Below are 16,156 nucleotides of genomic sequence, written 5' to 3'. Positions count from 1 at the left end.
ATAGACCAATAACAGGCTCTGAAATTGAGGCAATAATTAATAGCCTACCAACCAAAAAAAGTCCAGGACCAGACAGATTCACAGCCGAATTCTAGCAGAGGTACAAAGAGGAGCTGGTACCAATCCTTCTGAAACTATTCCAATCAATACAAAAAGAGAGAATCCTCCCTAATTCATTTTATGAGGCCAGTATCATCCTGATACCAAAGCCTGGCAGAGACACAACAAAAGAAGAGAATTTTAGATCAATATCCCTGATGAACATCAATGTGAAAATCCTCAATAAAATACTGACAAACTGAATCCAACGGTGCATCAAATGGTATTGCTTAGGTTTTCTACCACAATTAAGTCAGCTTCATCCCTGGGATGCAAGGCTGGTTCAATATACGCAAAGCAATAGACATAATCCATCACATAAACAGAACAATGACAAAAACTACATGATTATCTCAATAGATGCAGAAAAGGCCTTCGACAAAATACAACAGCCCTTCATGCTAAAAACTCTCAATGAACTAGGTATTGATGGAATGTATCTCAAAATAATAAGAGCTATTTATGACAAACCCAAAGCCAGTATCATACTGAATGGGCAAAAATTGAAGCATTCCCTTTGAAAACTGGCACAAGACAAGGATGCCCTCTCTTACCACTCCTATTCAACACAGTGTTGGAAGTTCTGGCCAGGGCAATCAGGCAAGAGAAAGAAATAAAGGGTATTCAATTAGGAGAAGAGGAAGTCAAACTGTCCCTGTTTGCAGATGACATGATTATACATTTAGAAAACCCCATCATCTCAGCCCAAAATCTCCTTAAGCTGATAAGCAACTTCAGCAAAGTCTCAGGATACAAAATCAATTGCAAACATCACAAGCATTCCTATATACCAATAACAGACAAACAGAGAGCAAAATCATGAGTGAACTCCCATTCACAAGTGCTACAAAGAGAATAAAATACTTAGGAATCCAACTTACAAGGGATATGAAGGTCCTCTTCAATGAGAACTACAAACCACTGCTCAACAAAATAAAAGAGGACACAAACAAATGGAAGAACATTCCATGCTCATGGTTAAGAAGAATCAATATTGTGAAAATGGCCATACTGCCCATGGTAATTTATAGATTCAATGCCATCCTCATCAAGCTACCAGTGACATTCTTCACAGAATTGGAAAAAACTACTTTAAAGTTCATATGGAACCAAAAAAGAGCCTACATTGCCAAGACAATCCTAAGCCAAAAGAACAAAGCTGGAGGCATCATCATGTACTTGGCTTCAAACTATACTACAAGGCTACAGTAACCAAAACAGCATGGTACTGGTACCAAAACTGATATATACATCAATGGAACAGAACAGAGGCCTCAGAAGTAATACCACACAGCTACAACCATCTGATCTTTAACAAACCTGACAAAAACAAGAAATGGGGAAAGGATTCCCTATTTAATAAATGGTCCTGGGAAAACTGACTAGCCATATGTAGAAAGCTGAAACTGGATCCCTTCCTTACACTTTATACAAAAGTTAATTCAAGATGGATTAAAGACTTAAATGTTAGACCTAAAACCATAAAAACCCTAGAAGAAAACCTAAGCAATACCATTCAGGACGTAGGCATGGGCAAGGACTTCACGACTAAAACACAAAAAGCGATGGCAACAAAAGCCAAAATAGACAAATGGGATCTAATTAAACTAAAGAGGTTCTGCACAGCAAAAGAAATGACCATCAGAGTGAACAGGCAACCTACAGAATGGGAGAAAATTTTTGTAATCTACCCATCTGACAAAGGGCTAATATCCAGAATCCACAAAGAACATAAACAAATTTACAAAACAAACAAACAACCCCATCAAAAAGTGGGCAAAAGATATGAACAGAAACTTCTCAAAAGAAGACATTCATGCAGCCAACAGACACATGAAAAAATGCTCATCATCACTGGTCATCAGAGAAATGCAAATCAAAATCACAATGAGATACCATCTCACACCAGTTAGAATGGCGATCATTAAAAAGTCAGGAAACAACAGGTGCTGGAGAGGATGTGGAGAAATAGGAATGCTTTTACACTGTGGATGGGAGTGTAAACTAGTTCAACCACTGTGGAAGACAGTGTGGCGATTCCTCAAGGATCTAGAACTAGAAATACCATTTGACCCAGTCATCCCATTACTGGGTATATACCCAAAGGATTATAAATCATGCTACTAGAAAGACACATGCACACGTATGTTTATTGCAGCACTATTCACAATAGCAGAGACTTGGAACCAACCCAAATGTCCATCAATGATAGACTAGATTAAGAAAATGTGGCACATATACACCATGGAATACTATGCAGCCATAAAAAAGGATGAGTTAACGTCCTTTGCAGAGACATGGATGAGGCTGGAAACCATCATTCTGAGCAAACTATCACAAGGACAGGAAACCAAACACTGCATGTTTTCACTCACAGTTGGGAACTGAACAATAAGAACACTTGGACACAGGGCAGGGAACATCATACCCCAGGGCCTGTTGTGGGGTAGGGGGCAGGGGGAGGGATAGCATTAGGAGAAATACCTAATGCAAATGACAAGTTAATGGGTGCAGCACACCAACATGGCACATGTATACCTATGTAACAAATCTGCATGTTGTGCACATGTACCCTAGAACTTAAAAGTATACTTAAAAAAAAAAATTCTTAAGGTTGTGGGCTTCCAAAGGAAAGTGGGCTGTGCAGGAAGCAGCTTCTGCCTATCTGGTGAGTTCCTGAAAGTAAGGAAGTGAAGAGACAGATATAGGGAAGTGGAGCCCTGGTAGAGAAGGAAAGAAACACACATTCCACCGGACACTGCTGAAAAGGCATTTCTGATCCGTTCCAGGATCCACCCCATGCCCAGGACTCCTAGGGAAGTGTGCAGACTAAACATTGACGTAAAAACACCCAGAGCACATATGTTTATTCAGAAAAAGGCAAATGGTGGTGGTTGTGAGATGGGCAGGTTGCGGCCCTATTGTGCAATTTTTGATATTTTGATATATGTGTAATACAGTTTTTCCCACTAATAAAATCTATTAACAGAACCCTGTGGCAAGAGTATTTCTCAAGTTTCCCTTAGTATTGAGAAATTAGCACGTACTACCTGAAAATACTCCCGGAACCTAATTATCCAGGGGAATTTATGATATAGTACATGAATTCTATGCCATATTACACGTAATTACATGGTGACACTGTCTTATAGTAGTGGCAGAGCAGTTTACAGTTCATAAAGCGCTCTCATGTGTATTGTTTCATTCACTTTTCACAACACTCCCCACTCTCCCCTAGATGTTCTGGGCTCCGCTGTCCCTCATGCAAGCCTCCAGATATGACCCTGCAGCATCAAGGACAGCTCAACTCTACTTTCCTGGTCACCCGACACCTCCATTAGCAGACCTGATACCAAAGGGTTTTTCTTTAAATAAACACATCACCAGGTTGGGTCATGCAATCACTGTCTTCTTCTCCAGTGAAGAATCAGGAACTCAGGAAGATCAAGAGACTTCACTGGCAGCCTGGATGTGCTCCCAGTAGATACATTCCACATCACAGCCCACAGTGTGGTCCTTCCCTTCCTCCACAGCTGCACAGAAGAAATTTTACCTGAGAGTTCATCAGGCGAATGGTAGTTTTTGTGCCCACATCTTGCTGGAAGTTGGCTGTGGGCGCCCCATTAAACCTCAGGACTGCGTCATGATCATCTGTAAACCACAAAGAAACAGGAAAGAGGTGATGAGCACTGGCAATATGCAGAAAAAGAGAAAGGTAAGGGGAGGGGGCAAGGGAATAACGCTTCCGAATCTACTGCATCCTGATCCACAGGGCGAAATGGCAGTATTTGTGTGGTGCTCAGGTAAAGCTTCTAGGCAGAGATGACTACCTGTCTGCCAGCCACTGTAAGGGCTGAAGGGGTCCTTACTGTGGCATTCCTGAAGCCCATTCAAAGACACTCACTTGTGCCTGGGCACAGCAGAAAAGTGAACAAAGCCAGTGTGCTACTTACAGTGGAATAGCTACTCCAGTTATCAAAGCAACAAACCAAATATCCTCTTGGTATCACCAGTAGATTATATTCCTATATCTGTCAGAAAAATGAAAACACTACCATAGGTTCAGTGTATCCCACAAGTGCAAAGGACCCCATTGCACTCTGAAAAGCATGCAGTGCTCAGCGAATGGATGGGATTTAACTATGGTATCCAAGACAACCCCCAGGTGTTCCATTTAGGAACCTGCGGCCCAGGGAAGAGTCACAGACCTGGTGTGGCAGAAATGGAAGAGGATGTCACAGGTCTAAACTAACTTCCTTCCTTCCTTCCTTTTCTTCCTTTCTTCTTTTCTTCCCTTCCTTTCTTTTTCTTTCCTTTTCGTTTCTTTCTTTCCCTTCCTTCCTTCCTTTTCTCCCTTTCTTCCTTTCTTTTCTTCCCTTCCTTTCTTCCTTTCTTTTTCTTTCCTTTTCCTTTCTTTCCTCTTTCTTTTTCTCTCTTTCTTTCTTTCTTTCTTTTCTTTCTTCCTTCCTTCCTTTCTTCCTTTCTTTCTTTCATTCATTCTTTCTTTCTTTTTCTTTTTCCTTTTCTTTCTTTCTTTCCTCTCTCTCTCTTTCTTTGCCATTGTCAGAAACAATGTACTAAATCCAGTCAAAATCAAACAGACCATCTTGAAAAACCTAAGCTTCCTGGGCTAGCTCCTTGTCTTTGCACCCGTTTAAGCAGCGTTTGGAAGACTAGGAAAAGTTTTTCTACCCAACGTTGACCAATCTGGTGGAGGAGGGAAGACTTTAAAGAGCCATCCCAACCCTGTGATCCTATGAGAGCTTTTTCCAATCTTACTTGGTCAAGCAAGTTTGGGGCTCACCACTGAAATCTGTACTGCAGCTGGAGGTCAGCTGCATCCTCTATTGTTCTATTCAGGTTTGTTTTGGGTCATCCTTCATCCACACAGGATCTGGGGAAGTGAGGGCATTTGACTGAATACAAGATGATTTAGAAAGAGGATATCCACAGAATTAAGGATGAAAGCCTCTCTCTCTCAGTTCCAATGTATATACTAAACCCTAGGAACACAGAAACCTCATTCATGAAAACACAACCCTATCCTCAATCCCAGGGCAAAATGTCATCAAAATGGTTTGAAAATTACCTGAGAAGGGCACAGTCCCAACTGTTATCATCTTACAGGGCAGGTACACTGAAGTGCACATAGGGCAGGAGGTATATCTTTACACAACTCAGAATTATAACCCATTTTGTCATAATCAGTCACTGCTTCGAAAGAAATAAGTAGTAATTGCATGAGAAACACAGATCCATCAGAAACTTTAGTCAACTTTCCCATTTCACAGATGAATAAATTATTGGTGAGAATCCCAGTAGAAAAGAGATGAGAAGTTCCAACAGAGTAATTGAGAGATTCATAAAAGGACTACTTACCAAGTTGGGGTAGAGTTTGAAGAAATCAACATGGAATAGGCTAAAGCCCCAGGGTTGATGACTGCTTGGAGTCATTACTACCCCAGGTCTACTGTGGCCTGATGAGCACAGATCCTGAGCTGAGGAGGGACACCTATCGGGAGCTGTTGCCTTTAGGAGAGGAACACAGCTATTGCCAACCTCCAACCAGCAAGAAGGGGTCTCGGGGAGTCAATATCCCAACCTGGCTCTGCTCCTTCCCTTGGATCTCACGGACCTGAAGGGAAAAGGGAGAGAGCAGGACCAAGACGGGAGGGCCTCCTGGCAGGATCTGACACCTTCAGTCAAGAAAAAGACTCAGCTTGAGTTTACTCTGCAAGGCGAAACATGGCCAAATAGGTGCCCTGACCTTAGTCTTCTTCTCAGCTTAATGCCAGTGCTTCTCCTGGCCAGTCCCAAAGAAAATCCAGAGAGTGAATAATGCCAATTAGCACAGTTCAAAATTTTAATTTCTGTGCCGGGCGCGGTAGCTCACGCCTGTAATCCCAGCACTTTGGGAGGCCGAGGCAGGTGGATCACCTGAAGTCAAGAGTTCAAGACTAGCCTGACCAACATGGCGAAACCCCGTCTCTACTAAAAATACAAAAATTAGCTGGGCGTGGTGGTGTGCGCCTGTAATCCCAGATTCTCAGGAGGCTGAGGCAGGAGAATCGATTGAACCCAGGAGGTGGAGCTTGCAGTGAGCCGAGATTGTGCCATTGCACTCCAGCCTGGATGACAGAATGAGACTATTCTCAAAAAAAAAAAAAAAAAAAAAAAAAAAAAAAAAAAAAAATTTCAATTTCTCAGGGACAGAGCCAGATGGAAAAGGGTGAGAGTGGGATTTGGAAGTGCAGCTGGAGAACATCCCACACAGAAGGCTTAGGTTAGAGCGGATGCTTGATGTTGACCATAAGAAAGGAGAATTGTTTTGCTCACTCAACAAATACTGATTGAGCACCTACTCTATGCCAGGCACAGTTTTAGACACGGGAGACGATGGCTGTGAGCAACAAAGACAAGGTCCATGCCATCAGAGATATGATATTCTACTGCACGGAGATAGACAATAAAGACACACGACAACCTACATATAAGATAATTTCAGATTGTGACGAATACTGTGACACCAACAAGCTGAGCTGTGTGCCAGAGACACTGAGGGAATTTCCTTCATAGAGTGATGATTCAGGGAATGTCTTGGAGGTGAGACCCAAAGGATGGCCAGGCATGGGAAGGGTCCAGAGAAGTCCACAGCCAGAGGATGTAGCAAGTGTCAGGACCACAGTGAGGGGAGGAACTTGACTGTAGACAAGGAGTTAGGGGAAAAAAAATCAAAGATGCAGTTACAGAGGTTGGCAGGAACCAGATCGTACAGGGACATGGGGGCCCAGGTATGAAGTTTGGACATGATTCTAAGAAAAAAGCCAATCAGGCCGGGCGCGGTGGCTCACACCTGTAATCCCGGCACTTTGGGGGGCCGAGGCAGGCGGATCACCTGAGGTCAGGAGTTCCAGACCAGGGTTTGCTGACCCCTGATATAACTGATCATGTTCTCCAAACTACTCAGTTCACAGGTGTCTTCTCAGTCCTTATTCTGCCCAAGAATATATCCCACCTCTGCAGACTTTGATACCAACAGCCAACATCCCTCAAACTATATCCCCCTTTGCCTTCCATTGTATGGTGCACACCTAGTTCTCCTCTAGCCGGTCTCTGACCCTTCTGACTTTTCCTGCTTATCCCTGTTCTTTTATTTGTCCTTTAAATGTAAACCTTTTCCTAGGTTTTCTAATTGGTCATCTTCCCTGTCTTATAACCATTATCTCACCTTGATACAAATGACTTCTAAATCTGTCTCGACATCTGACCCTTCTCTAGAATTAAATACTCGATAGCATAGATATTTACCCAGCGCAATCCACACACACTTCAGTCTCAGAACATCCAAAGCGGAATGTGCGTTCCTCTGGAAGCCTGCTCGCCCTGGTAAGATACAGCCTGCTCCCAGGCGAGACATCCTGGCTCCTGCCTCTCACTCAAGATCATTTCCAGCTAGATAGTAAGTTCTGCCTCTTACTTCATGAAGCCTCTCAAGTAAGGTCCTTTCTCTCCATCACGGCTACCACAGCCCGGGCAGGCCTGGCACTTCTGACCTGGATGTGGCAATAGTGCCTGATAATGGAGATATTATACAGTACAAAACAGGGACTCATAGAGTATAAGTGAGAAATCTCCCTTGTTCAAAAACCTTCTAGGGCTCTCCATGGCTTAAAGAAGGAAACCTAAAGTCCTTATTGTGACTGTCAACATTCTCTAAGAGCTAATGCCTAGCTACCTTTCTGGCCTCGTTCCTCACCCATCTTCACCCACAAGGCCCCACATGCCATCCAAACAGGATTATTTGTGATGCCCAAACACACAGGGCACTTTTCCCCATGCAGCCTTTGCCTTGACTCAGAATATCCTTCTCTTCTTCTCTAGGACAGCTAATAGACAGGAATATAAGAAATGTTTTAACATAACAAAAGAATAATCACACCACATTTTATTACGAAGCTACAATTATTACGAGGCACAACAGCAGAGGCGCTAAGAGTGGGGTCTTTGAAGCAAGCACTCTGCTTTCAAACCCCAGTCTGCTATTAGCCAGTGGTGTAACCACTTGAGCCTCCGCATTTAGCTCTGCAGCAAAATGAGACCAATTATCTTATCAACCTCACAGGACCTCTGGGAGGATGAAAAGAGCAAGGCATGTTATGCACAGCAGATGCATAATAAGCATCAGTTGTATTAATGATAGTGTTTTAAAACTATGCTACTGTTTAACACGAAAATTCCAGCACATCTAAGATACTTAACATGTATGAGTAAACTATCAAAACTAACTGAAAATGACTGAGCCCACCATTGGCTGGTTTGTGAGATTGCTGGAGGCAGAGTATGTTATTACACTCTCTCTGATAGAAAATCTTGCTATGGACAAAAAAAAAAAAAATCATAAAATGTCTCTTACTCGTGTCTTCTAGCCTCACTTCGGAGGATATTTCCCTGTTGAATGTCAACAGTGGTCACCTAAGTTATCTGCACAAAAACCTTGCTTGTCAGCAATGTTATTTGTAAAAGAAAACCATTTGAAATAATCTGATCCATTCAATAGTTGGGAAGAGACTCAACAAATTCCAGATGCAGGAGGAAGTGTATGGGCCTGGCACGCTGCCTGCAACTCAGGCTTCAACAAAGGGCCTTTCCTTTCCCCTTCCCCTTCCCCTTTGCATTGTTGATGAATCCATGAATAAGTAAAAGAATACATGAATGAATGTCTTAAAATATTTGTTAGACAAAATGCCAAGAAGATATATACCCTATAACAGCAGAACATTCGAAGTCTAACATGTAACTTTTATTACATCTCAGAATCAAAGTCCTTCTGTGGAAATCCTTATTACGAAGTTGAAACTGCAGTCTATAGAAAAATATTATTTTTATTATTAATGTTTATTTAAACCACTCTAAACCTTTAAGGAGTGCATAAAATTAAAGCTGTAGTTCCAATTCACAGAGGTATCAGGCCCTGTCTTAAACTTCAGTATAATTTCAGCCAGGCACGCAATGTTAACTTTGACATGAAGAACAAGGATCAGCTAATACCTAGGATATCCCAAACATAAGCAGCAAAAATGGAGAAGAAAGAAAGAAACTTCGCTCCATTATGGATGAGCAAAAACCAATCACATTTAGTTTCTTGAAAACAAAGTCCAAGAAAAAACAAAAGTATAGAAGCAAAAGTTGAGGTGGGGCTGGCCAGCAGGGCAGCTGCCTATTTGGGGAGGTAGAAACTGTGATCTCACCATTTATTTCTGCTCTAGAGAATCCAATTTGGGCCTACTTTTCTTCTTTGAGAGCCTGTTCTGGGTTTCAGACCATTTTTCCTGGCAATCCAATGAAGGAAATAAAAAAGGAGACGTATGACCTCACCTGCTCCAGTACCTCCAGGCTGACAGGGGAGCACAGCTTCCTGTGCTTTGCTTTCTTTAGCTGATTCATTTCAAATAATGGAAAACACATTCAGCATAAGAGAAATAAGGCTCTCTGTTACACAGGTTTACAAATATAGAGAGACTTTCTATCTTGATTCACTACAAAGGAGTTTCAAGAAAAGCAAATTAATATATTGTGACCAGTGACTCAAACCTTTTTGGGTCACAGATCCCTTAGAGAATAAACTGCAATCTACAAGCTCCCTTCCTGGAAAAATGCACAGACACACATACACATACATATACACATACACATACACACATACATACACATACACATATACATACATACGCATGTACACACACATACATATACATGCATACACATGTACATACACATATACATACATATACATACACATGTACATATACATACACATATATATACACATATACATATATACACATGTACATACACATACACATATACATACATATACATACACATACATACACATGTACATATACATACACATATACATACATATACCTACATGTACATACACATACATACATACACATGTACATATACACACACATACACATACACACACACACATTATACACACCTAATCCACAGATATTTTTACGTGCAATCGCAGGGATTTATGACCCTCTGAAGTTGGTCTATAGCCCCCAGTTAAGACTTGCTGACCCAATTAAATCTTTTCAAAGAGAAAAGCTGAAAATTACCCAGGTTGTTGAGGCCAATAGAGTCCTCCATTAATCAGATAAAACAACAGAATTTCAGACCCCGGAAATGATGTAGAGATCTATGCTTCAAGTCTTTTCAAAGGTCAATTGTAGGCTTTTGATTATTAGTAGCAGCGGAACTCTCTTTTCAAATGAAATCTTCTGCACAATTCCAATATTTAAAACAGAACAAAATAAAACTATTCTGTTCCCAACACAAAGAAGCAATAAACGTTCAAGGTGGTAGATATTCTAATTACCTTGATTGGATCATTACACATCATTATACATGAGTACATGTATCAAAATATCCCCATAAATATATAATTATTATATATCAACTAAAAATATTAGGAAACAATAATGAAGCTCTTCGAATTGATAAAGATGCCGGGGACCTAGAGTGCCATCTGTTCAACTCCCTCTGTGTCACTTGTGACTCCGAAAAAAACACTGCCCTGGGCTCACTCCACCGGTTCACTGAGCCACACTTGGGCCACTTGTCTCCCATACCATTAATATGCCCAGCCAGTCCCAATAAGCACTGCCATTCACAGAACAAGCCCAGAACATACCGATTTCTCTGCCTAGTTGGGAGGACTTCAGAGATCCCGCTGATGACACAACAGCACACCTGCCCCAAGTCCCAGCCTTGGTCCTAATATTGTCCTTGGGCAGATAACCCTCCCATTCAGAGGTATTGAAGGGAAAATCTGTGGCCTCTACCATGGATACATTCACGTGGTCCCGGAGGTGGCAGCGCAGGGCCTCTGCACTAAACTTGATGCCTGGTCCTGGCCCCTTGTAGGACACTTTGTACTTGTTCATGCTTAGGTAATTCTTCCAGATCTTTTGCAGCCTAGGGATAAGGTTTTTGGAAGAGCTGTCCTTGTTCCACACCTGGAAGAAGGCCTCTGGTTTGGCCTTGGGTATGTCTCTGAGACTGCCGAGGGCCTGGCGGCCCCTGTGGGGGTCCTGGGTGTTGCTTGAGGATACAGACTGGGAATCAGACCCCATGGCCAATTTCCCCAGACTCTTCAACACCTGGAATTCCTTGGTTTGCAATTTAAAGGAATCATAGTAACTCCCTTTCTTCTTTTCCTTCCACACACAGATGACTGCAAACAGAAGAAAGATCAGGACACAGCAGCTGAACTTCTTCTTCAAGTTGGTGTGAATCATAATGAAGATGTGTTCAGGGAAGCCACTTTGTTCTGAGCAGGAAAACAAGCCTAAAAAAAGTGAGACAAAGAAAAAACAAATGATGTGAAGAAAAACCCAATGTGGCATGAGGTGGAGCGATGGACTGATCAATAGATTTCAAGTGAGGTGACTTGAATTCCAGCCCTGGTCTACCTCCTAGCCACCTCTGCAGCCTGTTAAGTAATTCTTGACAAAAGTCAGCCTCAATTTGGACTTTGAACGTGGACAGTAGTCCCTCGGACACTCCCCTCTTCCTCTTGAGCCATGAACACTTTATTATATGTCCTCCCATCATTACTTTTTCTATGCTGAACATTAGTTTCTGATTGCCTTGGTCTACCTCCCTGACTGCACTCTGAGTTTCTTGAAGTCAGAAACCACACCTTGCAAATCATTCGGTTCCTAGGGCCTTGCAACATGTGTTAAATGAAGCCACGCAGCTTGAAAAAAAACAAAACAAAACAAAACAGAATAAAAAAGAGCAGGCTGACTGTTTTACATCACCAAACCTAAACTTTCTAAAATAGTAAGTGGCCAAAACACCTTCAAAATAGCCAGAAAAAGACTTCTCGTTATAGGTGATGCCATAGATTTGTGATGCATCTCTCTAAGGGCTGCGATGTTGGACTCCTGCAGGAGAAGATCAGGGGTTATCTCCACCACATACCTGCAAGAAGTACCCTGCAAGAAGAGCACTACGGAGACAGGAAGCTGACTCACCTCATGATAGAGGCTAGGAAATCTAGGTAAGATAGCAGACATGCAGCCAACTAAGGAAATGGAAACAAAAATTCATTAAGCATGCTAGATGTTACTTCACCTAACTTCGCCATAACCAGGGCCACCATGAGACACAACTCTGGGGGCACCAAGCATAGCATAATCTAATACAAAGGGCATCTCCTAACCTAAAGGTGTTATCATCTCCATTTTATGGATTAGCAACCTGAGGCTCTGAGAAGTCAAGGGAAGTGTCCAAGCTCACAGAGCTGAGGAAATGGTCGCACTGAGGTTCAAATCCAAGCGGACTTGATTCCATAACCCATGACCTTTCCACTACAACATGCACAGAACTGCAAAAAGCTCTGGAAAATAGATTTCACTGAGCAAATAGAGACTGAATTGTCCTCTTTCTTTCTGGGTAAACACCTACTTTGTTTTCTCAGAATTTATTGTGTAACTGAATGGAAACTGGAAGTACTTTGAACTCAAATAATGTCTGTATCTTTTGGAAAACATTACATTCTTTCCCCATTCACTGGGTTTATTTACAATAGTGAATCAAAGCAATCACCTCCGGGGTTTTGCTAACCCACTAGGGGTCTGAGGTCCTTTCCCATGGATCCTGCTCCTACGGATATCAGGAAAAGGTAGTAGTAGTACTGGACTGGGTGTTCACAAAACCTGGGTTCTTATCCCCATTCTTGGTGACCTTGGACAGGTCACTTAATATTTCTGCTCCTGAGTTTTTTAGAATAATTCTCTCTGCCCTATGTGATTTACAGAGTGTCGGGAGGACAAAACAAGAGGATGGTATTCATTGGATTTGAACAAGGTAAGCAAAAAAGCACAGGAGGTATTCTGAACAGAGACAGGAGAGCAGCAGTTCAGCCTGGGGACCATGTGGAGGTGATGGGGGATAGTGAAGACGGTGGTGTGAAGCCGCAGCCATAACTCGGCAGCCCCGAGCTCCAGGCTCTTCCCTGGGAACTCCTTCATGAACTGACATCCAGCTCATTCCTGGAATCCACTGGCAGTACCAACCAAAGCAGTGCTTCCACCATCCCAGACCTCAGGAACCAGTGGCTCTGGGAATGATGGGTTCCTATCCTGGACTGCTGAAGTTGTGGAAATGATTAAATGTACACAGCAGAAGAAGAATTCAGATATAAGATCATGAAGTGGAGGGTGGAAGCTCGTATTACCAGAAACTGAGGAATTCAATTTCCACAGATACCCAACACAGATAATCACATGACCATATGACAGCTGAAGAAGAACCAGAGAAAACAAGGCAAGTAGCATTTAAGGAGGGCCTACTACATGAGAGTCACTTTCCTTGCAATATCTCATTGAACCTTTACCACAACACTATGATACAGTTATTGACAACCCTATTTTAGGAAATGAAAAAAACTGAGGCTTAGCAAGGTTCTCGGGTCTCTCCAATGTCAACAGCAAATCAGTTCTAGAACCAGAATTCCAGCCCAGGTCTATCTGACTCTAAAAGTTCATCATCTTTCCACCCAAGGACATGCATCTGTGATAAGGGGCAGTGAGAAGTCAGTGTGATCAAGTCGGACTCAAGGTCACTAGAGAGGAAACTTGATCTGTCAGACAGTGGCAGACAAGCCACCTTCACCATCAGTGCTGCACCTGCCATCCCTGCTGTGCACTGTGTTACCACTTAGGGGGACTTTCCATATTAGTAAGGTTTTACAGACTTACTCTAGGCAGCAGATTTTATGAGCTCTATTTATAGCTGAGTATTGTGAGGTTTGGAAATACAAGGAACTTTCAAAGTTGCAAGAGTGATTTGGCAATAGTGGACTTGGAACTTGCCTTTGACATGTCTGAATGAAACAAGATGGCAGGAAGGGCCTGATTCACTGTCACAGGAGTGGAGGCTCAGGGAGCGGCTGCCCACTACCTACTCTCCAAGGTGTGGTTTCCCAGGAAAGAAGAGTTCCTGCAAATAGCTGGGTCCAACGACAGGCTTGCAACCATCAGATGGCCTCAGCCTTCACAGCCTGTGCCCTGTCATGGCCTCAGGACACTCATCTGAAATCCCACATCAGGGCTCTTGTGGTCCCTTGACACCACCCTTGGTTGAGGCTCCAAGTCCACCAGGTGGCTGGAGTTTCTGGTCACAAGCACTTATAACTGCAAGAACCTCTCTCATCTCTCAAGTTGTTTGAAGAAGGCAGAGTCTGAAGAAGCTTTCACTGAATGGCGCAACTGAAGGAAAAGAGTAGCAAACTTTTCTCTATAAATGTTCTGGAAAAACAGACCAAGCTTTGAATTTTCCAATCACACCAGACTGTGTTCTTAAGCATCCAGGTGTCTGCACTGACTGCACCCTTTCTCCTTGTCCATGTGCTTGCCAGCTCTGACGGCATCACCTTTCTGTTTCTGAAGGTCAGTGGAGGCCACCTCCCCTTCCGCACTAGCCTTGTTCCCCTTTGCTGCCAGCCAGGGCTCTGTAATGCTTGCTTCTTTACGTGCCTGACTTTGCTGCTAAAGGAAAACTCCTCCCGGCATCCTTTCTGAAACCCTAGTACCCAGCACAGTGCCTGCGCCAGAGCAGATACTCAAAGATTACTGAACTGATGCAATTGTATCAGAGTCTTTACGATCATCATGAGGCTCCTAGAGGAAGAAGACAGCAACTTGCATTACCACCTTCAAAGAACCGGCCAACACTGAACCAGCAGAAATCAATGCTCAAAGCAAGGAAATCCTGTCCCGACCCACCCATCACGACATACTCAATACCAGTTGCATTTGTGGCACGTAGTAGGAACTCAGAACAGTCGACTGAAATACAGAGTAACTTAAATCTTACAGTTATAGTTAATAGAAATGCACAAGCCATTTCTCTACACCCCACAACCAAACCCAAATTGAATCAGCAGTTAAAGAGGACTAAAAAATGTATACAGAAAGAAAACAGCAAAGCTGTAGCCAGATACTGAAATCCTGAGATTCCCTGTCAGCACATCTGCCACACCAGCTTTTACTCAGGAACGTACCCCTTTGCTAGCCCATGCCTCTGTGTGTTCCTTACCTGCTTCTGGTTAATCCCCCAGGGGCTGCAGGCCCTTCAGGTCCTCAGGAATTAGCACTATTCTCCATGGGAGGGAAGATTTATTGGGTCTGGAGGCCAAGGCCCATTTTTCTCAGGATGATCAAAACTCATCTGCAAAGGCAAAAAACAAGAGAGAGAAAGAGAGGAGGTGAGCGCTGTTTTCCAGCAGAGGCAGGGTTAAACATTAACAAGATGGAAAGGTGCCTCTGCAGAGTTAGGCTAGGTCTCAGCCCAGGAAACCTCCAGGACTCAGAAAAAAAAAGAGAGAAAAGCATATTAAAGGTGCAATGCTCTGGATCTGTGAACAGCACAGATAGCCTAGAAATAGACTTGACACCGGCCGGGTGCGGTGGCTCACGCCTGTAATCCCAGCACTTTGGGAGGCTGAGGCGGGCGGATCAGGATCATGAGGACAGGAGATCGAGACCATCTTGGCTAACATGGTGAAACCCCATCTCTATTAAAATACAAAAAAAACTGGCCAGGCATGATGGCGCCTACCTGTAGTCCCAGCTACAAGGGAGGCTGAAGCAGGAGAATTGCTTGAACCCGGGAGGTGGAGGGCAGTGAGCCGAGATCATGCCACTGCACTCCAACCTGAGCGACAGAGAGAGACTCTGTCTCAAAAGGAAAAAAAAAAAATGAAAGAAATAGACTTGACACCAGATAAGAATGGGCTAGAAAGCTAAAGCAGCCACCATGGACCAACCTGGGAAGAACAGATTGTTTAATCGCTGGTTTGGAGATAAATAAGAAGCAATTAGGTCCATCCTGAAATAAACTTCAGACAGATTTTCAAAAAAATATTTATTTTCAAAGAATATTTAATAATATATGAAAGTTCAGTCAGTATAATTGTACCAGAAAAAATAGGCTATAAAACTGTAAATACTATCCAAATTCAGAAAAAAAAAAC

The 16,156-nt window shown here is 42.9% G+C and overlaps 1 protein-coding gene across 6 annotated transcripts in view; it reads right to left on the bottom strand.

The window, feature by feature from the left end:
* Positions 1-16,156, bottom strand: part of ST6GAL1 (ST6 beta-galactoside alpha-2,6-sialyltransferase 1) — a 141,881-nt gene that overhangs the window by 16,611 nt on the left and 109,114 nt on the right. For all 6 annotated transcript variants that reach the window (XM_073023745.1, XM_008009490.3, XM_073023746.1 and 3 more), the window contains 3 exons: positions 15,220-15,351; positions 10,805-11,461; positions 3,653-3,750 (listed from right to left, as the gene is read on the bottom strand). In XM_073023745.1, the coding sequence (XP_072879846.1) occupies positions 3,653-3,750; positions 10,805-11,411 (705 nt within the window). In that variant the 5' untranslated portion in view covers positions 11,412-11,461; positions 15,220-15,351. The remainder of the gene's footprint in view (positions 1-3,652; positions 3,751-10,804; positions 11,462-15,219; positions 15,352-16,156) is intronic.

Source organism: Chlorocebus sabaeus, chromosome 15 (assembly GCF_047675955.1).
Source record: "Chlorocebus sabaeus isolate Y175 chromosome 15, mChlSab1.0.hap1, whole genome shotgun sequence".
In the NCBI taxonomy this organism is placed as follows: Eukaryota; Metazoa; Chordata; class Mammalia; order Primates; family Cercopithecidae; genus Chlorocebus; species Chlorocebus sabaeus.
Note: the sequence above shows the minus strand (reverse complement) of the source record. Positions and strands in the feature narration are given on the sequence as shown.